Genomic DNA, 23,944 nt, shown 5'->3' on the forward strand with positions numbered 1-23,944 from the left:
AAAAAAAGACACCTAAAAGTTTAAGCCTTTGGTTAACATTGTGGAAAAGCACTATTAGTTTAATTTCCCACTTTTCCTGCTTTAAGACAGATACACAAATACACTTAAGATACACAGATACTTAATCAGCATACACAAAATATGAACAGTTTGCTACCAAGAAAATGGTTTAGATGTGAATATCAAAACGACAAAACTGGCATTTTCAGACTCTCTACATAAAAAGACTTTTTGATCTTGATTCAACTTCTGTCTTCAGTCTACCCCGAACCCACCCCCTTGCCAAAGCGAGAGCATTTCCACTTTTACATACTGAAAGAACAATAGTCGGGGGGTTGGGGAAGCAAAAGCTCCATGTTTTCAGATGTTTGGTTAGGTTTGAGACACAAACACAGCCAGAAAACTCATTTCAGCATCTTATTTTGAGCCTTCCTAGGTGTGTATGTGTGTGTGTGTGGTATGAGAAATGCAGCGTGTATTCTAGGCAAGCAGGGCACTGAGAAAATAATTTTGGCCAATCTTGTTGTTTTTGTCTCCTCTGATTCAGAAGTGTACCTACAGTACATAGACTCCCATTCCTCCATCCACAAGTAACACAATCAAGGAAGAAGCGTTCATGTCAAAATGCTGACAATAGAAATGTCCGAGGTTCGATGCTAATGATTATTATGTTTTTGTTGCCTGCAGTGATCATGTGTGGCCAGCCCCCAGCCATCCGCAATGGCAAAGTGGAGGGCTCTGATCTGCAGTGGGGCTCTAGCGTGGCCTACAGCTGTTTCAGTGGTTATCAATTATCCTCCCCTGGAATAGCCACGTGTGAAGGGAATGGAACATGGCGCGGCGAAATCCCCCGGTGTTTGCGTAAGTACAATTGATTAGTTATGACTATGGAGTGATTCTAGTCATTGAGGGAAGCATAATTTGCTGGTTCTAAATGAACCCACTGCATTATGACCCAGATGAAGGGGGGGCGGGGGAGAGGGGTGTTTCGGATGTGCAAAATCTACTAATTCAGTGGAATATTTTAAACAAGTAGGTCTAAAATTGCACAGGTACTACACCTTTCTGATCCAAAATCTTCCTCCCATTCCTTACAAAACATTTTAATGGATGATCACTATGTAGAGTACCATACACTCGTGGTTCATTTTATTAGGAACACCCACACAATAACTGGACTTATCTAAACAAACATTTGGCAGTAAAACGATGCAAAAAAAAAAATATGCAGATGCAAGTCAAGAAATTTGGGTAAAGTTCACAGAAAACATCAAAATGAAAACAAAAAGTTTAGTCTGTGTAACTTTAAACAACTGGGTGGTTGTTGGTGTCTGATGGACCCATCATAATCAGTATTTTGGGAAATTGATGATAACTTGGAAATTACACACACACAATAGTACCTAGAGTTTGTACAGAATAGTGCAAAAACTAAAATAAAACAAATTAAAAACAAACATTTAGCGAGGGACACTTTTGTGGGTGTAAACTCCTTGTTAAGAGAAGGCAGAGATAAATTGACCGATTGGTTTGAGCTGCTAGGAAGGATACCGTATATTGTAAATATTAAAATACGTACATACTCTTTACAACTATGATGAACAGAAAGAAACATCTCTGCATAGATTGGATGAATGAATGAATGGATGAATGATCAACCTTGATATGGATTGGCTACAGCAGCAGACCACGTACTGTAGGTACACTTCTGTAAGCTCCAGAGTTCCACTCCTGTCAGCCATGAACAGGAATCTGAAGCCATTATGGGCACAGACTGAGACTCACCCAAAATAAACCATTGAAAGTTCACCTTATCTTTTTCCAGTCTTTACCCGTTTAGCTTGTTTAAGCCTGTGTCCACGAGCGCCTCAGATTCTGTTCTTGGCTGAGAGAAGTGGAACCTGATGTACTCATTCTCTGCTGTAGCCTATCCATCGTAAGGTTTGATGTGCCATGTGGTCCGAAATATTTATCTGCGAATGTTAGTTGTGAAGTTTCTATAACCCCTTTTTGCAGCTCGAACCAATTATCACATGCATAGCTTTTTAATGCTGAGCAGCACAGGGTTCCTGTTTATACACAACAATCTCTGGATGGCTAAATGGATGGGGAGATGGATTGAGGAAGGAAAAAAGTTGTTCGCATGTATTGTAAAAGGCAAATGGATTCTCTAAACGTTTTCTTTCATTTACAGACCTCTTGCAAAGTGGCTTTTAAATTCAAGGCCAAATGTAGATGTTTTGTTCATCAGCTCTGTTGATTCATTAATGTTGATTCAGGGACTTTGGATGTATAGCAGTATGTCTCTCTCTCTCTTTTTTTTTTTTTTTTACATGGATGTGCAAGATGCAGGTTTTGACAGGTCATTAAACTGCTGTGACACTACCAAAACAAGTGTCAACATGTCACAAATACGTCCTCCTGCTAGTTCTTACTGTGTGCAAGCTACACAAGGTGCCTGGCCCCAATCTGCTGCTAAAGCCTACAGGTTTTGAGTCTAATCCTTTGACACAGTGTCAGAGGAAATGTTAAAAGTGCTAGGAACTTCATGCCCCAAATGGCCTGTCATCTACAGCTTTCAGAAGAGAGGAGAAGCAACTCTTGCAGAGCAGTAACGATCCTGGAAGCAATTCTGGCTGCATGAAAACTTAAGAAGTGCAACAGCCTGACAGACAGCACAAGGACATGAACAACCTCAGAATGTGAATCATTTTTATTTGCCAGTACACCTGGTGCATGAAATGTTCCTTAGCCCATAGATAGCTGCCTGTACCAAATATAATATGCAAAAGGGTGACAACTATCTAGGGAGCAAGTAGCAGTTTTTTTAATATTCTTAAAGGTGCAGGCAGTGGAGTACAGTATGGCATGATATTGTTATTGGCTCTAACTATACTGCATGAACCATATGTTGCTACATTAAAGGGTTGGTGAAATGGTAGAAAGTGTCAACTACTGAGCTAATGAAAAGAAAACTTTAGTAACAAAGTCTGAAGTAATTACTAGGTTAAAGGATGATGTTCATATTTCGTTAAGATACCCATCTCAGGTAGAGAACAGCTATCTCAGTGGCTTTACAGCTAATGTGTTATTAGATTTCCTATGTGGTTTCATTCATTAAAGGATTGCTCCTCAGATTTTGTTCTTGGCTGAGAGAATGCGTCATGGTGGACCAACAGGTCGCATTGCCACCTCACAGCTCCAGGGTCTGATCCTGAGCTCATTTTACTGTTATGTCTCGCATTTGCTGTATATGCATGTCTACATTGCCTTCTCTCACCATTCATGAACATGCCAGCAGCTACACTTGATCACGCCTTGATGTGATTGTATAAATGCATAGTGTCCTGTGATGGACACAATGCATATATGCAATATCCTGACAATGCATATATACTTTACATCTAGGGTTGATTACATATACACATATATATATATATATATATATATATATATATATATATATATATATATATATATGCATGGTTTCCTGTGCATACTGTACGTGCAGGCATGATGGCTGCTTCACATATTCTAAGGTTTTTTGTTGTGCAATTTGTGCACGTCCTCAGAAATTAATGCGATGTGGCCCGTCATGCCCACAAGACACAGCGTGCATGTAAATGGTGGGGCAGTGTAGTAAGCATTAAACATGGTGGAAAGTTTTATGCAGAAGTTGTGCAACCAACTCCATAATTACACCACTCTACATAATACATCTTTACCACTTGACAAATATGCATGTGTAAACATTTGCCAGCACATAAAGACAACCTTAAATGTCCTAAAGCTCCTAAAGGGTCTCTTGTTTGTTTACTTTATCAATCAACTTTATTTATACCAATAAATCAATTGAATTATAGAGTATAAATGACAATGGGATATCATTAGAGCACCATTTTTCCAGCATGTAATAAAGTTTAACCATAGTGCAGTAACCGGAACAGCTTTGTGAAAAATTATATAAGGGGAGAGAGCCAAACCAAAAAAGTGTGTATCGTGAGTGCTGCATTAATCCAAAGTCCAGTGTGTGATGTGCTTTTAAGTTATGCAAAACTGTCTTATTGAGTTCCTCCGGTGTGCTGTAACATAGAGGATACAGGCAAGTACTGTACAGTATGTTAACAAATACTCTCATGATGTTGCCGATTAACTACGCGAGCACATGGTTTAACATAGATGGTTGGACTAAAAACGAATGCACTCTATATTCCTGACTGTAACTGTTTCTGTGTAATCCGCCACAGAGCGACATTAGTGGCGGTCTCACCGTTTGCACAGCACTTATATTTAGTGCTTATCTATTCCCTCCCATATGTGCTTTGGATTGGAGTTACTGCTAAATTGGCTGTCTATTTGGAGTTTATTTGCCTTAATGCCAGGTTACAAATTGTTCCTTTTGGCTCCTTGTTGAGAGAAGATTAACATCCAATCATTACAGTTTATCACCCAATCAAGTTCATCAATGCAGAAAAATGGAAAGAAATGTCCCAATTTATCATTTCCTGTAAGCTCCTTATGCCACACAATGTTGTACTAAATAGCAAGCTGCTTAATGCATACGTGTTTAACCCTTAGAACTCGAGCAGCATGCACTGGTGCCACAAACACAACATTGTTTAATGATAAATTTTCGGATGCGTCATGTAGAACCAGTTATCAATAATTATTCTAAAGATTTGTAAATTTTACTGCCACCCAAATATGGGAATGGTGTTCCACATTTTGAGTGTGTATTCTGTAAATAAGGTTTAACGTGTCTGTGTGTTTGACAATTCATGTATTTATAAGTTGACCAAAATTAAATAAAACTTGTTTCACCATATTGCCCATGTTGTGCTGAAAAAGAAGGATATAAGACACAGTGTGCACGATTTCTAAGCATTGATATAAAAATTTAACTACTATTTAACATTTTAAAACTTAAGTTTAAAATGTTTAAATACTAAAATCTTTAACTCCTGGATACTATTTTAACCTGGCAATATACATTCAACAACACACAGTGAACTGTATGGTACAGTAAATTGTATGTACAGTACCTAAATGCACCTCATGTTCTGGTGACCATATTTAAGTAAACAACTGCAGAGAATTTCATCCATCAATCCATATGACCAGCAACAGAGATTAAACAATGGTTTCAGGTAAAAACAGGTTAGTAATGAAAACCAACTCCCAACAGTTTTTGATTAGGACTTTTTACACGAAAGCATTTGTGTGCATTTCTTCAATAAATAAATATTTACTTAAAACCCAAAGAAAAGTCTTAGTTGAATCCTCCAGGTTAAAATCCCCACATGTAGTGAGGAACAGGAAATAATGCAACAGTGAATCTTAAGTAAGCATGAAGTACTGAAGTCACGACTGTAAGTCAACCCCTCCCAAATTCCATACTAGGGGTGTGCAAGAGGTAGAAAAGTGAAATCATTCCACCGTTAAGGGGTTTAAAGCAAATCCTGTGTGTATGTAATAATAACAATAATAAAACTAGTTAACGAAATAGTTGTGTTGAAAACTGTGATACAATTTTTATTTTTATTTTTTTTAAAGCATTTGATCTACAGTCTCACCGATAATGGATTTAATTCCACTTTCACAAAGGACACCTAGTTACAGTGGTTTATGACAAAGAATATCTAATTGCCCTCCATTTAAAAACAGGTCTACTGGACCGAAATACACCCTAAAGCTGATTTGGTGAAAAAAATAAAAGGACAGCGTAAGTGGTCAACCTGACCGGTCACCATAAGAAAATGGTTTGCTTAGAGGTGCTTAAAGTGATTAATCCCTCATAGCCAGCCGTGTGTCCATTTTTTTTTTTTTTTTTTACAAGAAAACCGTTTGCTCCATCACGTGAAACAGTGTTATTTTCTCGCCTAAAGTGGCTACAGTTTAATAATAATAATTAAGAAAAAAAAAAACATATACATGCTGTACATTTTATATCCATGATGTTTTTGCCATGAGTGGAGTTGGCTGCAATTGTTCATTCTGTAATTTGGTCATTCCAGTAGTACAGTATCATTTCCTCTCACTGGACAGGCAACATGATGGAAAATATAGATTTTGCTGGAACAAAAGAATAACTGTGTAAATAAATGAACAAGAAATACTCCCTTATTCTACAGCAAAGCTGAGCACCTGGCAATAACCGCCACAAATAACTTCACAATTTTCTGTTGTCCGACTTGTGTTCAGCTGTCTTATGTGGGGACCCTGGAACTCCTGCGGAGGGCTATAGAGAAGGGAAGCAGTTTACCTACAATTCCGAAGTGTCGTTTTATTGCCGTCCCCCCTATCTGTTAGTGGGCTCCTCCAGAAGAGCGTGTCAGGAGGACGGCTCATGGAGTGGAATGCAGCCTTCTTGCATTGGTATGTAATTTCCAAACTAGAAACATCCTTATGATCATCTTGAAGGTAGGGTTTATGCTCCAGGATGGTGTTTTATTTGTAATATTTCTTATGACAGATCCAGCATATAATGCATGCAAGGATCCAGGAACACCTGCATATGGAATTCCACTGCAAGCTCAGGGATTTACGGTAAGGGTAATAATCCAAACTTTTGCAAAGAAGGCTCCTGTCATGCATGCTGTAATCTTTTTTTTTTTCTTTTTCTTTAGGTGGGGAGTAAGGTTTTCTTTAGATGCAGAAAAAATTACCATATCCTGGGTTCCACCACCAGAACGTGCCTGGAAAATTTGACTTGGAGCGGAATGCAGCCGGAGTGTGTTGGTAAGGATTTTATATTAGATAAGGAGACAGGAACAATGTATTTACATAAACAATGGAAAGTAAATAATAAAAAGAATGGTGAGAGAATCAGCGTGTCCATTTTGAAACATTTTGGGTTCATGCCATTTGTTGCCCTGAGAAACTTATAAAACATTAATTTATAAAATAACAACAAAGTATGGATCTGGTACCTAGATAAACCCTACTGTGATTTATTCCAGTCTTCATAAGGTTTTACAACTTAAGCTGGGATTATGTCCTAAAGACATTACATATGGGCTAAAAAAGAAAAATTCAATCAATGGTTTGTTTGAGGTGAATATCTCTTGCAATATTATGTATTCATTTCAAAGAGTGATTTGATTTAAGACTGCAGACCTTGAAAGAAAGGCTTATAGTTAGCTAAAGATTAAGTCACACAAGTTGAAAATCTGTAGGCTTGGTTCGACTTTGAAATCATATAGAGCAGGGGTTTTCAATCAATTTGCAGCCAAGGACTCGTTTAAATATAAAACGCATTCTACAGACCCCATCTGAACATACTATTCAACTATTTTGTAATATACTGTATTACAAAAAAAAAACATCAATCCATTTTGTATACTGCTTATCCTGTGTAAGGTAAGAGAGGGCCTGGATCCCCATTTATTTATTACAGGAAATATAATACATAAATATTACTATGGACTATGACTGTATACTGGTGTCATGGAGGTTTTCATTCCTGAACATTTAACTGAAAAACTACATTAGGTTCAACCTGATTTATAGTCCTACTTAAAGGTTTGAACTGAAGTCATTTAATTCAAGTGATTAGTTAACCAGGGTAATAGCTACAAGAACTCAATAAATGTCTTTGATAATGGTGTGAAGTGACTCAAGTTTCCCAAAAAAAAAAAAAATGATGTCACAGACCCCTGGTTATATTTCAGTAACCCTAATTTGTGACCCACTGATAAAAAGCACCTTTACTTCCTGAGCATGCTCATGTGAAGACATGAGTCAACTAAAAGCAAGGTGTGAAGACAGAGTTCATATATTATGTAAGGTGCACTTAAGGCACATAGACTTTTCCCACCAATGCCACTGCACTGTCTTGGCCTGCAAAATAAAAAAAATAATAAAAGGTATTCCTTCCAGCCTTACATATTGCATCTGTTCTGTGCAGCTCACGCGTGCCGCCAACCTGAAACACCATCTCACGTGGATGTGAGGGCCATTGACCTGCCTACATTGGGCTACACCCTCATGTACACGTGCCAAGATGGATTCTTTTTAGCCGGGGGATCTGAGCACAGGACATGCAGGCCAGATGGCCGGTGGGCAGGCAAACCTCCCGTCTGCAAAGGTACTGACCCTGATCTGTGCTGTGAGTAGTAAGCGTTAAGTAAAAACATTAGCTAAAGCATGTCTGTGGCCAAGGCTGGGACATGTACAGTATCTGTGATGATGCATGCTGCAACAATACTCTTTTAGCCAAATATCAGCGCAAACGCTAAACCAGTCAGAAACCTTTTCTGTTTTTAAACATTCTAAAAAAGGAATTTGCTTGCAGGAATTGATTTGTTGTAAAAACATTTCTTTCTGTGGTTCATGCTTTTGTGTATTACTTAAAGCTACAGGATGATGCAGTTATCTACAGGTTGTGGGATGTAGCTCATTTAACTACACAACTTAATCATTCGTTTCATAATGAACCCCAATGTTTAAAGTTGTGATCATTATCCCATTGCACACATGTAAGGACAGAATCACCTGCAAATGTCAACTTGTCAATTATCTGCCTTCTAGTTGGCCCAAAAATAAACACCAAGTCAAAGGGAGACCCAGACATACAGAAAAACAAGATTCGGGGTATGTAACCATTTCACTGCTATCACCATACTCTCTGCAAATTTTTAATCGACAAAGAATCCATTTTTTGGGGACATAAATATATGCTAAAGTCTTTATTTTTGTATTTTTATATGCATTGCCTGGCCAAAAAAATAAGTAAAACACACACACACTATTTTGTTGGACAGCCTTTTGCTTTGATTGATGCATTCGTAGTGGCATCATTTCGATCAGCTTATGCAAAGTCAACATTTATTTCAGTCCAGGGTCGCATTCATTTCTCTCCAAGATCTTGTATTGACGATGGAAGAGTCAGACAACTGCATCTCCAACATCCCAAAGATTCTTAATGGGCTTGATGTCTAAAATACGTGGTGGCCAATCAATAAGTGAAAATTAAGTCTCACGCTCCCTGAACCACTCTTCGATAATTTGAGCCTGATGAATCCCGACAGTCATCTTGGAATATGCCCATGATATCAGGGAAGGGAAAAAAAATCCATTAATGAAGAGAAACCTTGTCATTCAGTATATTAAAATTGGTAGCTGACCTAATTCTTTTTCGGCAAATAATTTTGCTGAGCATAGACCTGACCAACAGAAGCAACCCCAGATCATAACACTGACCATACAGGCTTGTGTATCCTCTCCACTAGGCTCCTCTCCTACCCTGACACACACCCATCACTCTGGAACAAGGTAAATCTACAGACTCATCAGACCACGGAAGTCCGTTCTTAGTGCTCCCTAGCAAATTAAAGCCTTTTTCTGATTAGCCTAATTAATAAGGGGTTTTCCTACGGCTACACATCTGTTTAGTCCCAATCCCTTGAGTTCACAGTATGTGCCTGGAAGTGCTCTTACTTTCACTATTAAACATAGCTGTTACTAGTTTGTTCCAACAACATTTCTTGCTCAAAGATGATGGCTCTTTCCTTTCCTTACAGGCTTTAATAATGTATTTTTTTAATTTTCAACCTAGTTTCAGCAACTTCCTCTTTTTGCTTAATACCGGCTAATAAGCTGATCCTTCTGAAAGAGTAGCTATCTTACAGTAACTAGTTACCAGCTGAAACATAAAATCACTGCAATAATTATCCAATTAAACATTACTATAACTATTTGCTTAGTTTTGGCCAGGCAGTGTACTGTATGTTTATAATGCATTATGACTACAGCATGACACTCATTAAATCTTAGAGTTGTTAATGTTTACAATGATATGAAAACAGGTCATTCAGATACATTTCAATTTCATAACTGACATTAAGGTTTCTTAAGTAAACTGAAGAATCATATTGTATAAGCATCAGCGTGTACTGTATGGCCACTCGATCCAAGGTCTATACCTGACTTTAGTTTGCTGTAAGACCCATCAGTGAATGTGTTTCATTTATGAAGCTCTAGCCCTGACCTGGTCTATTTCACTATTGCCATAAGATGGTTATCATGTGAAACTTTCCATTGATATGTGCATGCACAATAAAATCAACTCATTTGTCTGATTATTCCTTTGTGTTCAGTGCCTGCGGACGTGTTTTCTTTAAACTCGGGCTGGACAGGTTTTTACGAGTACCTTGGCAAGAGGCAGACTGCTACAATCACAGTCACTGCTTTCAACGCCACAACAAGCAGAGTCAATGTCACTCTTTTAGAACAAAGTGGGGTGCAGATCAAGCTTTCGGGTGAGCTGTTAAGTCTTTGCTTAAAAATTTCAGGTGCAACTAATTTATTATTATTATTATTATTTTTTAAAGTAGTTACCTTTTACACAACACACTTCATTTCAACCCTGAAAAGCATGCACAACACCACAACTTAATTTTTACATTGTTGTTTAAGGATAATATTTGTGCCGTATTAGAAGAGTTTTCTAAAATTCTGTAATGGAAAATTAATAACTTCTGATCAATCAAAGGCAAGAACGCAACAATAAAGTGTATGCTTAAGAAACAGCTGGTTCCTTACCCATTCAGGTTTTTTTTTTAATAAATTTTACAACTTTTAATTATACATGTTTTATGTCATTTCAGGTACTTATAAAAAAGAGGAAAATCATTTGTTACTTAAAGTCTACCAGATACGAGGACCAACAGAGCAGTACTTCAGCAAATTCAAAAATGACAACTGGGCAATGGATGGTTATGTAAGTATCACATTCTTACCCCACATTCTTGAGAATGAGACCCTAGATTTTTATTTCAAAAGTGACCTGTTTTTTTTTAATAAAAAAGGTGAAAACACAGCTTTCGTGACAGATACTATCCCCTAATAAAGTATTGGATTGGCAAGAATAATAATTTTTGTTGTACACAAAAACATTTGGATTTAAGATCAGAAGACAAATATATCAGAACTTCAGCTTTTATGTGCAGACAATCACATGCATCAGGTAACTCAGATCATGGCGACTGATGGCAGGCCATGTGATTTTTAGTTGGGCAATAGTATTTAAACAGACTAAAATACTCAAACAAAAAAAACAACTCAGTATTTTGTTGCATATCCATTCTTGATTGATAGCAGTTTCTCACCGTTATCACCAAACTGTTGCATTCTACTTCGGTGATGATTTTCCAGTCTTGAACCGTTCTTTCAGTTCATGTTTGTTTTTTTTCTGAGGTTTCTGTCTCTACTTTAGGATGTACAGTAAAATGCATTGTCAGTTGTGTTGCGATAGACTTGCCCATTCCAAAAACTTGTTTTTCTCCTTCCAAAGTCCTTTACCGTGTTAGCAGGGGGTTTTGTGTCATTTTCTTGCTGCATGGTGTGCTCCTCTTCCCAAATTATATTTGATGCCTTTCTCTGTAAATTGGCAGCCAGAACATTTCTGTAGATTTAAAAATCCAGCCTGCTGCTCTAATCATGAGTTACATCATCAATAAAGATTAGTGAGCCCGTTTAGAAACACCTGTCAGTCATATGTCCCAATTATTTAATCACAATGAGCAACTTTGAAGAAAAGGTGGCATATTCTGCTCTATGACTTTTTTTGTCTCAAACCCAAATGTACTCAATACATCTAAAAAAAAAAACAAAATAATTGACCTTGTCATTCCAATACTTTTGTAGGGGACTGCACATGAAATCAATTTTTTAATAAGTTTATTGACCGAGCTATAATACAGTACAGTGCCACTGGATCATGTAGGGTTAAAGGCCATGCTTGAGGGCTAAATCAGTGGGAGCTTGGCAGTGCTGGGGCTTGAACCCCTAAACCCCACCATTAACTATTCAGTCAATGTTGCAATGAAATGAATGAATGCATTGTTTCTCTTTTAGACATTTTATGTGCCACGCTTTGTTGAGACAATGCTCATTCATCCATGAGCTTGCATAAATAAAAGGTGCTTTTATGTTATTTGTCTTGTTTTCCCTCTATTTCTCTTCTGATCAAGGTGACAGCCGAGTCTGAAAAGAAAATGTTTGTTTACCAAGGTCACATACACAGCAAAGATTTCGGCAAGTTTCAGCTGACAAGACAAGGTAAAAACAATCACTGGAGTGCAAATCAATAGGGTTTATTTATTTATTTATTTATATAGTTGCTTGTTTGTGTGCTATGAAAATTATCTTAAAAAGAAATTCCAACTTCTTTACCCAGTGTATAGGTCTGTTTCACTGCTTACCCAGAAAGGCACTTTTGCTGAAAATGGTACTATTACAATTAGTTTTTGTCTGGCTCTTTCACCGCCGCTAAAATAGATAAACACTCCCAAAGCTCCAACTTAGAAGCTAATGTCACCATCCTTGTGTGTGCGAGGATGCAGACTGATGTGATTTGTTTTCATATACAGTAACACTAAACACAGGATCATGTCACAGTCATCATTTTAAGAAAAATGGAAAAATTCCCTTCCTAAGCACAGTAAATAAGTTTATACTGAAATAGGCTAAGTTATGATGGTGTTCACCTTTTGGTTGGTTGTAGTTGGTTGCTCAGATACAGCAAAGACCCAGCTTGGAAGCTGAACATAGTAAATTGTTACGGTGCAGCTACATCACTCTCTTTGGTTGAATGATATTATGGGAAACAATAATTTAAGTAAAACAGGCCAAAATGTTGGTGGATATTTTAATTTACTACCCCATACCCCCCTTGAATCCATTAAGTGCCAATTAAAATTTTTTGCTGTAGCTCATATGTTACAGAATATGTACTAGCGCTCACATTTCATTACACTTTCAGCTCTTGTCACTACAGATGTGGATCCTTCCAACTCGTACTATGGCACCAACAGCAGTTCAGTAGCGGCTGCCATATTGGTCCCCTTCTTCGCTCTCATTCTGTCAGGGTTCGCCTTTTACCTCTACAAACACAGGTAGGAGCTGCTGAAAACTTCACATAATTCTACTCATGCATTTCTATATGGACAACATTTCTGCCAAAATGAAAAATAACAAATCAATATATATAAATATATATATATATATATATATATATATATATATATATATATATATAATAATAATAAATAAAAATGAGGGTCTATTCTTTAAGTCGATTTGTATATTTATGACGAATTTAGGCTTTATACCATATGCTTTTTGTATTTTTTCCTATTTGTATTTTTTATACTTCCTTGTCTTTATGCTATATTGGGGCTGTCAATCAAGAACCTCCTGCTGTCTCCTTATTCCCATTAGCTGATCAATATTAGACTCCAGACATCAATTGTGCATGCCTGGCTCCAATAGTTTTGAAATGTGCAGCACACTAACCCTGCAGCCAGAGATCTGAGACACCTAGCTCGACTGCTGACAATCATAGTTTAGACTATTTCATGTAAAGGCCGTGGCAGTCACTTTGTTCCAGTTTGTTCGTACAGAGCTTGAGCCTGTAGTATTTCACAAACTGAAAATCTATCATCACTTTACAAAATTACCCATCATAGCACTGTTATAATATCCCCATGCTTGTTTTAAAATAAACGAACATGAAAAAGAAATTAGTTCAAGTTTGTAGAATTGCACACTACCAAATAAAGTCTATGACACAAATGTCATGTTGCTGTTCCTGTAACTATCTTTGCCGGCAATCAGGATGATCAAGCTTATTATAACCAGTAAGTGAAAACATCTGTCTTGCCTACATTCTTACATTCTAGCTTTCAAGATAAGGTAAGATATCCCTTTATTCGTCCCACAGCGGGGAAATTTCTTGAATGTAATAATGTTATATGGAAACAATGAATGTAAGCAACCCCCCCAGTCGTTCACGTGACACTTTAGTTAGAACACATGATCCTTAAACATCGATGGATAACTTGTTACCAACTCCATGTAAGAGACTCGTATGTCTGTGTTAACTGCACACACAATTATTCACCATCACCACATGGACATTACAGAAACTCAGCTGGGAGTTATTGACACATCCTTTGTACAGTCCTGACCTCGCTCCAAGCCATTTTCTACATGTTTGCACCATTAAAGGATTTCCTGGGACTCAGGCAAACAAATATTTAGATAAAGCAGATGATGCAAGCGTATGATGGAAGCCCTTGGCCACCATCACCAAAGGAAAAAAGGAACTGCATTTAATAAACACCTTGCCAACTGTTAAGCATGAAGGTGGATCTATTATGCTTTGGGTTTTTGGGTCTCTGGAACAGGTGGAACAAGCAGATGGAAGAATCAAAATATTAGCAAATGCTGGAAGTAAATGAGACACAATCAAGATACTGAAGCTGAAAGGAAATTGGCTTCTACAACATGGCAGTGATCTGAAACGTTCCTCAAAATCCACCATGAACTACTTCCAAAAAAGCATTTAAAATGATTGGACCCCATAAATGGAACCTCATTATTAAATCCGTGGGCATCTTAAATGGGGTTTGAAGCATGTTTGAGGAAGAGCACATAAAAAACTGCAATGGTAACTGCATTCATATTGGCAAAAAATGTTTGCTGCAGAGGTTGTGTACTCCACTTCAAAAAGTTTTAATATAATAATATACAATGATAATTAAATAATTTTACATCATTTTTTTTATCAAAATATATATTTTGGACATCAAAACTGTGTCCTAAGTGTCAATATTTTTTTTAGAGCACCACTGTAATCTAACATGGCCTTCATCCTCCTGGGTATAGATTTCACCAGAGCTTCACATGTTGTTGCTGGGATCCTTCTCCACTTCTCCATAATAATATTACAGAGCTGCTGGATGTTGGACACATGGCGCCTTGCCATCTTACGCTTGAGAATATCCCACAGGTGCTCAGTAGGGTTCAGGTCTGGAGACATACTTGGCCACTTGTCATCTACATAGGCACTTGTCATCTTGGCGGTGTGTTTGGAGTCATCATCATGTTGGAAAAATGCAGTTTGGCTCAGTTTTTTTAAGGGAGGGTATCACATTCTGCTTCGGAATGTCACAGTACATACTGGAACCCATGTTTCTCCTCAATGAACCGCAGCCCCCCGTAACAGCAGCACTCATGCAGCCTCTGACCATGATGCTTCCCCCACCATAGTTAACTGTAGACAAGAGACAATTTTCATGGTACTCCTCACCAGGGCATCGCAACACATGCTGGAGACCATCTGAACCATCAGACCACAGGACATGGTTCCAGTAATTCATACGCTTGGACAGGTTGTCTTCAGAACATTGTTTACAGACTTTCTTGTGAACCAGCTTCAGAAGAGGCTTCCTTGTGGGATGACGGCCATGCAAACCAACCTGCTGCAGTGTGGTCTGAGCAATGACAATCTGCTTCTACAACTTCTGAAGCAATGCTGGCAGCACTCCTAGTCTGTTTTTTAAAGCCAGCTTCTACACCTGACGCACAGCATGAGGACTCAACGTCTATGTTCAACCCTTGTGAGGCCTGTTCTGAGTGGAATCTGTCTTGAAAAACCTCTGTATGACCCTGGCCACTGTACTCTAACTCTTGTAGCCTAACCCATCTTTGTGGAGAGTAACAATTCTGTTTCTTAACTCCTTTGGGAGTTCTTTGCCATGTTGATCATCCAGTGGTCAGTATAAGTCAGTATGTACTCATCACCAAATTTTATTTTATTTTATTATTAATCCCCCCCCTGGTTTTCTCCCTAATTTAGTCGTGTCCAATTCCTCCCTATCACTAGGGGGCTCCCACATTAAGGCTACTACTACCACCACTCAGTCGGGGGGGCCGAAGACTATCCTGTGATTCCTTCAAACCACATGACGCCAGCCGACCGCATCTTTTTAAACTGCTCGCTCACGCATCGTTGGGGCGGCGTAACACACTCAGAGGACCGCGCTATCCGCTCCTTCCGCTTGCGTGGGCTCATTGATGCCCCTGATTGGCTGTAGAGCCGTGATAAATGTGGGAGCGCTACAGTAAGTGCCTTTCATCCCTCCCCTCTGAGAGAGCTTGGCCAATCAGCTCTCTCTAGACCTCCGGCTGAACCCTCGATCTCCGGGTGATAGAATAAGCACTATCCAGCACACCACTGCGCTACTCGGAGGCCAAACCACCAAATCCTAAATGCTTTTATATAAAATTTACACTTTTATGGGGAAAAAAAAACATTAACATGAATAGTGACTTTGCATGGTTAAACCATGTACAACTATTATCACTTATGGTGTGCTCCCTTTTTTTTGCCAGCTATTTTGACAATATTGGCTGTACTGTATGTTGAGGTTCTTCAGAGGACAGTAAATCTATACTGCTATACAAGCTGCACAGTGACTAAAATATATCCAAGTTTCATTTCTATAGTACTGTCATTTGAAAATATATCTTAAGATGTTTGCTGGAAATTAGAGGCATGTACTCACCTTTATAATCTATACATTTTTTAAATATACAATAATTCTTTATTTTGGCAGAATCAGTGCTCCATATTTATGACATTCTGTCCATGTTGGATGTTGCTCTGCATTGTTTCACTACACTTTATGGGAAACTCCTGTGCCTGCCCAGAGATTGTGGCTGATTATCAGCATGATTGATTCAGCAAATGGCTACACGTTACCAGAATCATGGTATTATTCGTATAAAAAAAAATTTAAAAAATCTCAAATGGAAAAAAAAAGAGCATTGGAGTTTTCCTACATTTACCAAAGCAAGAGAGATGAATGTGACAGTTAATTGACGGGTTACAATTACCCCATATTAAAATAAATAAAAAAAATTGGCAGGGCACTATCACAAGAGACAGATGAGAATGAGAGACCCAAAGACAGGGCCAGCTCCAGGTAAGAACCGCAAAGTCACTAGGCCACAATCCCTCAGCCGCCACAACGTCCTCATCTTCTATTTCTTTTTTTCATTTTCTCAGAGAGAAAGACATGCATTTTGTGTGTGCGCGCGCGAGTGTGTGTGTTTTTGAACGCATGTATGTGCTTTGAGGTGAAGGGGACGAGAGAGCCATGTGATGTTTGTCTCCCTAATTTGACTGCCTAAAAGCCTTTATTTATTTATTTATTTTTTTATAACCAGGCGCTTTGCCTAAACATTTTGCGTTCTTAAAAAGTTCCTTGAAGTTTGAAATGGCCCGTGTGCTTTGAGAAGGGCTGACAGAGGGAAGGGGAAAAGGGGCGATGTGAAATTTGGCTCAGAATGCAGGTCATTTATTTAGATTATCGTACAAATTGTGCATAACCATAAATCATGAAAGCGATGGGCAGCCGAGAAACGGGCAATCAGTTACAGCTTTTCAACTTCTGTGAATCGGCAAGGCAGTGACCTTTTGCAGGAACGGCATTATTTAGGCCCTAATTACGAGTTTCCCGAACAAAGATTTCCGCACAGGATTTCCTTATTGAGTGGCATATTATAAATTATATTATTCCCTATACTTTTTTAGTTTCCGGCCACAGCACCGGCCCTGATTTTGCAGTGTATAATGCATAATAATTTTAGCCGGCAGCCCTAATAACCTCGATCTTACTTTCACGCTCCAAAAGAGACTGGCAGTAGTTTAAAAACAGTTGATTTTATGAGGAACACTCATCCATGCTAATGGCCTCCTGACCAAACACAGGGCTTTGCAGAGGGAATTCACGAGGCCCCGTGCTCCCAGGCATCTTTAACATTTAACCTTACCTCATTGTAGTGGAAAAGCACAGCTGAGCAATGGTGCACGTTAAATAGCTACTCTTAATTCATAAACGCTGCAATCTTGATCTGATGTTTTGTTCTTTTTGTTTTTTTTAAAGCAAACTTTAAAACCAAATTTATATTTTTATGTTTGGGTTTTTTGTTTTTTGTTTTTTTGACTAGCACACATCTGTCTCACCCCAGCCTTGGATTTAGGGCATCATTTCATTTACTTTCCCCTTGTTCTAACATTTTTTATGTCTTTACTCTTTAACTCTGTAACAAACAGGGGTGGAAAAAGTCTTGAGAAAATATACACGGATTATGTCTGAAAATCTTACTCAATTAAGGCCTTGTTCACACGGGCGTTAAATTTTTGGATAAACGAACGTGCACTGAACGTTCTAGACGTTTATGTATTGTAGTGGTGATCGATTGACTTCTACACCGGCGTTCATTTGTCTCTGTCTAACGTCAGTCTGCAGCCCAAATTGTAGTTTGTGTGTTAACCTGTGGGGGCAGTGTGTCGGGAACTGGATATCAAAGCCCGCCGCTACCGGGTTCACACTCTGACTGCACAACATTGGATTAAAGGAAGTCTTTTTTGTGGTTTAGGATCATGGGATATATCCGGTCCTCCGAAGCGTAAAATAAACGTGAAGAAAACGCACTAGAAGCGGTTTCCTTGCGTTCGTTGGGTTTTGAACGGCAAGAAAAAGCTGCATGCAACATTTTTTTGATGCCGTATAAACGCGCAGTCGGACAAACGCACGTCACCAAAGCCCGTGTGAACACTCTCATTGACTCCTACGTGTAGAAAACACTCGCCGCTTGATCCGCGCTCACCGGACGCTACAAACGCAAGAAAAACCCTCGATTTTAACGCCTGTGTGAACAAGGCCCAAAAGTGGCAGTAACTTCTCAGGTAAAATCTACAGCAGTGTATTAAAAAAGAAAATGTTTTACTTAAGTTAATGTTTAAATTTAAGCTTAGTTTTAAATGCCTGTTTTTTCCATAGATTTCATGTTTTTATGTTTAAACAAATGATAACTGCATGAGACATTGTGAGAGGAATGAAGCTGCTATTCATAGATCTATACATGTCTAAAATTGTCACATGCTTTAATTTTTTTTTTTTTTCTGGGTCTCAGGAAGAGGCAAAGCAAGGTCCCACAAGGTGGTTTTGTTTAAATTAAAAAAATTTCAGTAGAAATTCTCACTGTATTTATAAAGAAATTTAGCTTTTTCGGTATAAAAATCTATTTTTATGCTGGAATAATTTTTATTAAAAAAAATTCTTGAATAAAAGATTAAACCTTTTTAACCTTTTAAAAATTATGGTTTACTGGCAGGTTAATAAAAAGTATGAATAATCCAACCATGAAATGATCGCTAGATTAACCATAAAAAATATAAATCATTAGACTAATCCAAAAAAAAAAAAAAAAAAACATACAGATTAGCTAAAATAAATCAAACAATTATAAGCTGCACCATTTTTTCAATTTCTTGCCTTATTATTTTTCAAGAAGAGAAGAAACAATTACTAAATAAATTTTTTTGGAAATGTAATTAAGAGTACAAGTATTAAATTCATAATTCATTGTCATTTTTTCTATTTAAGCTCAATAATAAAGTACAATTACTCAAGTATTTTCCACCCCTTAACAGTGTACATAATGTTTTTTCTTTTAGAATGTCCTGCTGCTTTTTTTGTGACCGTCTTACTTATGAGAATACATGACGTAACTTGTCTATGGTAACAGAATTGATTTTTTTTATTTTTTTTATTTTGTTGCTGTTGGCAGGACGAGACCAAAAGTCCAATACAATGGCTACGCAGGGCATGAGAACACAAACGGACAGGCATCGTTTGAGAACCCCATGTACGACACGAACATGAAACCGACTGAGGCCAAAGCCGTGAGGTTTGACACGACGCTCAACACAGTGTGCACAGTCGTATAGCCCTCATTAGCAGCTCCAGACACTGGGAACCACATGCCAATTTCTTCATAACTGAATGCACTTTGGTAGGGATGTGAACACTTTGCTGTGAACAATTTCAAGCATTAACTGCTTTTTTTTTTTTTTAAGACCACAAAAGGAAAAACAATGGAAGTTCTCAAAGAAACAAAAACTTTTTATTCTGGGAAACTATGATTGCGTGCTGTCTTTGACATGGATATGTTTCTCAGAGCATTGAATAGCACCACTAACAGCACACACAAGGCGGAAGGGTTTTTTTTTTAAATCCTCCCTTTTTTCATGTCTTTCTTCCCCCCAACCAATCAAACAAGCTCATTAGGAAAGATGTTGAAGTGTCTTTTAAAAGCCACAGAACTTCTTGCAAAGTGTATTTTCTTCAGTGAAGACAAAAGACAAGTGTAACAGACACTGGACAAATGTGGCCGAGTGCACGCCACTGGACATTTCCAAGAAAAACAAGATGAAGCTACTGCACGCAATGGAAAAACTAATCTGAGGGTTGTGGATGGAACTGTCAACTGCCGTGTGGGTTTAAAAACAAAAAGAAAAAAAAAGAAAAAAAAAAGAAAAAAAAACCTTCATCGCACAAATTTTGCACTAGTATGAGAAGGACATGAAAGGGGTTTATGGAGGTAACATTGAAAAAAAGAAACACAGGGTTACTGACAATATGTATATAAACATTGTAATTCCATATCCATAAAGAGCATGAGTCATGCTATGTCTATCAAGAGAGAGCTTGATTCTATTTTCTAAATTAGATCTGAAAATAAAGTTATGTTTATGTTTACATAAACCTATCAGAAAAGTTGACACTTTAGGCTTTGGAATGATTTTCTAAAGGTTTCACACCTCATCCCAATTTTTTCTTCTTTTATCCATTTCCTCCAGAAATAGGTTTAAGGTGTTTAATCATTTGGGTTTTTTTGTGTGTAAAATTGTACACAGAAAACAAAAGAAATTAAATTAATATTTAGCATAGTTAATCCCAGATTATATCCATTTGCTTTTATTTTTTGTAAATGCAAATCCATGTCAATTTCTCATTAATGCAACCTTTTCCCCTGGTGTGACAGACATGGTTGTCATATACGCCAGCTGTAGTCATCATTATCATCATCTGTGTTCAATAGGGATGGAAATAATCATCGTGAATACGATATCACGATCCCCAGGTGCCGATTTGATGTGTATTGCGACTCTGTTCGGATCACATTTTTACAAAATATCCTGAGCCGATATCAGGTATTTAATTTTATAGATTTTGTTACAACTCAGCAAATAATTTGCTTTACCACACAGGATGCTGTGCTTCCTGCCAACGTGTGAATAGTTTGGAGCACACAAGCTGTAGGACTATTGAGGAACGGTTTTACCATCGCAAATGCAAACATATATAAATTCAAATGGATTTTGGACTCCGGTGTGGCGATAAGTGAATTGCCACACAGAAGAATCGCGATACATCACTGAATCGATGTTTTTATTCCATCTCTAATGTTCAATACGGTCATGACATTTCTTCACTCAATTATTTCACTCGGTCATCTCTCCCCGTTAATGTATCCTGTACCTCTTCATCAGCTTCTCTGGGACCCTAAATAAATGAAAGATCTAATAAGTTCTTAAAGAAACACTGCCTTATTAGGATCAAAAGCATGCTGGGCCATTTTTAATGATCCATATCATCGTGTAGTTAGGAGAATGTGCGGCTTCATGGGTGCAGATTCACTGTGATTTTAATCTTTCCTGTGGTTGGGGTTTTCTTGACCATGCACATATTTTTATTTATTTATTTGCAACCAACCTGAAGACAATTTTGTTTCATGTTTCAAAAAGTCTGTTGTCATATGCAAAAACATAGCAATCATGAGCAATTTAATTCATCTAATTAATGACCAGTGACCATTTGTTGGACTTTGTTCAACATGGGTTAAAAGTACTTTATAATTGACCACAGATTGCAATTGTGTGACCGTGCTGATATCATCGGCTTAGGATTATACTAACACAAATATATTACAGTAAATGTGCTTTAAGGGATCTTTTATTTTTATTGTATTATACACCCTTTTCTGTAGAGCTGGAGGAATTAGCCTTTTTTTTTTCTTCCTTTAATAACTCCATGATTAAGGAACGGTGTGTTCGGTAAAGCAGGTTGGACCAGTCATTTTAAGTTATTGAGAATTCTAAATACTTAACTTCACCTCTCTCACACACACACACACTCCTTACAGTCTGCCCGATATCCGACATCACGCCTATCTTTAGGCTTGCTGCAATAACGTGACGTAGATTCCCTCCACCATCACTACTGTAAAATAATCATTTCGCAAACTGTAAAATTGCGTTCCAATCAACAATCGCACCATTCACACGTCATTCTCTCCATGTGCTGCTGACTTGAAGTAGGTGCAAAAGAAAATGGTTTTGTACAGAAATCTATTTTTTATGAGGAATTTGTAAAATGATTAAATATGCTGTACTTTTTTGATTAAATGTAGTTAAAATTGTTAAAATAAATGTTTTTACTGTATAAAATGTAAATTAATGGTTTATCTACCTGTAATTATATCCATGGTTGAAACATTTTCCAGCAAATGTCAGTATGTACGAGCTTTTATGACGCATCTTGCTCGTATCTGTTCTTTGATGTGAGAAAATCCTAGAGAACTGTACTAAAGGTTGTTAAAAATACACATATTTTCAAAAATATTACTTCCGATAAATATTAAAGTATTTTAAAATATTCAGTTTTGTTGCGATTTGACGACATGACCCAATGATGAGCAACGCAAGTGCGGTAAGTAAGGAGCGCATGCTGTTTTTACGACGCAGCAGACCTCAGAACACAGACTCTGACCAAATAATTCAGTCAGTAGATGATTTTTCACAGTGCAGTAAACTGTGGCTTTTTTTTCCAGGGCCTGAAATTGAAAACAAGTTGAATTTCACCCACTAAAAACAACAAGCAATAACTTCTGTGCTATAGACCTGGCAGACCATCACCAAGGAAACTGCTATAGAAATGCCACAGCAGTGTAAAGTCCTTCTTCTTAAGGGTGTCAGAAACTTGAATGCAAGTGAAATGGAGACATTCCAATATATACAATAATAAAAAAAAAATCTCTATTTTTAAAACACCCAGAGCATAAAGATTTCATTATAACTACTAGCCAAAAGTCATGTACGTCACTCGTACTGTATTCAGTTGATTGTATTAATCAGATACACTGAGAAACTATCTACTATCTACCTTGACTTTTAAAGGATTTTTTTACTGTTAAACTGGTGAGTTACAGCATATCCGCTAAATTCTATCACCTCGACTGACAAATAACCCCAGATCTGTTTAACCTACGGCAAATCCACCCGACAGTCACTTCACGCCTCTAGTCAGACACCTTTGGAGAGAAGCCTTGATGACAGATCCAAGCACACCAGGAGCAGAGGACCGTTCTACTGATGCAGCCAAGTGCCATAACGACCACAGAGAATGATGCAAACAAGTTCATCAGTGCATGCAACCATCTGAAATTCACCTGATGGTGCAGTGTGGTTTATTCAAAAAAGGCTAAAACTAATAAAATGTGTTTTATTTGTTTTGTCTCAGCTATGTTGTGTCTTATGTTAATTAAAGCTTTTTAATAATTTCTTTACATACATGAAACATTTTGGCTATACAAATGAACTAAAGGCCCAAGTTCCCTTTAATACTCACTGTAAAATTATGTTGGTGGGAATAAATGAAATAAATAATATATATTTTTTTTTTCATTTATCAAAGGATAATCATTTGATGAATATTCCAGCACTTCATGGTACTGTAGAGACTCAGTTGTTCTTAGACAAGCTGCCTTAAGACTGGTGAAATCTACAATCCAAGGCAATTTCTTTTGGTAATCCATAAAATCAAACTTTCTGCTGACTCAAGGGCAAAGGGTGTTTGGAGAAAGGCACTGTATGCCTTAGAAAAACAATACTGTGAAAAGAAATGATGTTACCTTTGAATGGCAGTAAGTCAGATCTTTTTTGGCAATGTTACATCAAGGGCACTGTGGAACAGTTAAGGGTTTAAGCTGGAAGTCATCGATCTGATTTGGAGTGTGAATGAGTTACATTAGCGTTGACATTGTTGGCACGAAAAACAAAAGCGTTTACTGAATACTAGCAGAGGCATGTTCCCACTATCAAAAAGGGGAAGAATAGGCTTCCCGTAGATGTCTGTTCCCGTAAACTTTCATAGACTGTGATAACTATAATTAAAGCCATGGCTGAGTGGCCACGGCACAAAACCATTAACGAATGGTAATCTTGGATTCATCCACGTCTGATATG

General features: G+C 37.7%; 1 protein-coding gene across 2 annotated transcripts in view; it reads left to right on the forward strand.

Moving 5' to 3' along the window:
- LOC128528790 (CUB and sushi domain-containing protein 1-like) overlaps nt 1-20,163 on the forward strand; it is a 401,372-nt gene extending 381,209 nt beyond the window's left edge. The window contains exons 60-71 of one of the 2 annotated variants that reach the window (XM_053501914.1): nt 688-861; nt 6,202-6,375; nt 6,473-6,546; nt 6,627-6,738; nt 7,907-8,086; nt 8,530-8,592; nt 10,098-10,259; nt 10,608-10,720; nt 11,973-12,060; nt 12,764-12,896; nt 16,716-16,772; nt 19,426-20,163. In XM_053501914.1, coding sequence (XP_053357889.1) covers nt 688-861; nt 6,202-6,375; nt 6,473-6,546; nt 6,627-6,738; nt 7,907-8,086; nt 8,530-8,592; nt 10,098-10,259; nt 10,608-10,720; nt 11,973-12,060; nt 12,764-12,896; nt 16,716-16,772; nt 19,426-19,585 — 1,490 coding nt within the window. In that variant the 3' untranslated portion in view covers nt 19,586-20,163. The remainder of the gene's footprint in view (nt 1-687; nt 862-6,201; nt 6,376-6,472; nt 6,547-6,626; nt 6,739-7,906; nt 8,087-8,529; nt 8,593-10,097; nt 10,260-10,607; nt 10,721-11,972; nt 12,061-12,763; nt 12,897-16,715; nt 16,773-19,425) is intronic. The other variant, XM_053501915.1, reaches the window with a different exon arrangement.
- Nucleotides 20,164-23,944: the final 3,781 nt, after the last annotated feature.

Source organism: Clarias gariepinus, chromosome 8 (genome assembly GCF_024256425.1).
Source record: "Clarias gariepinus isolate MV-2021 ecotype Netherlands chromosome 8, CGAR_prim_01v2, whole genome shotgun sequence".
In the NCBI taxonomy this organism is placed as follows: Eukaryota; Metazoa; Chordata; class Actinopteri; order Siluriformes; family Clariidae; genus Clarias; species Clarias gariepinus.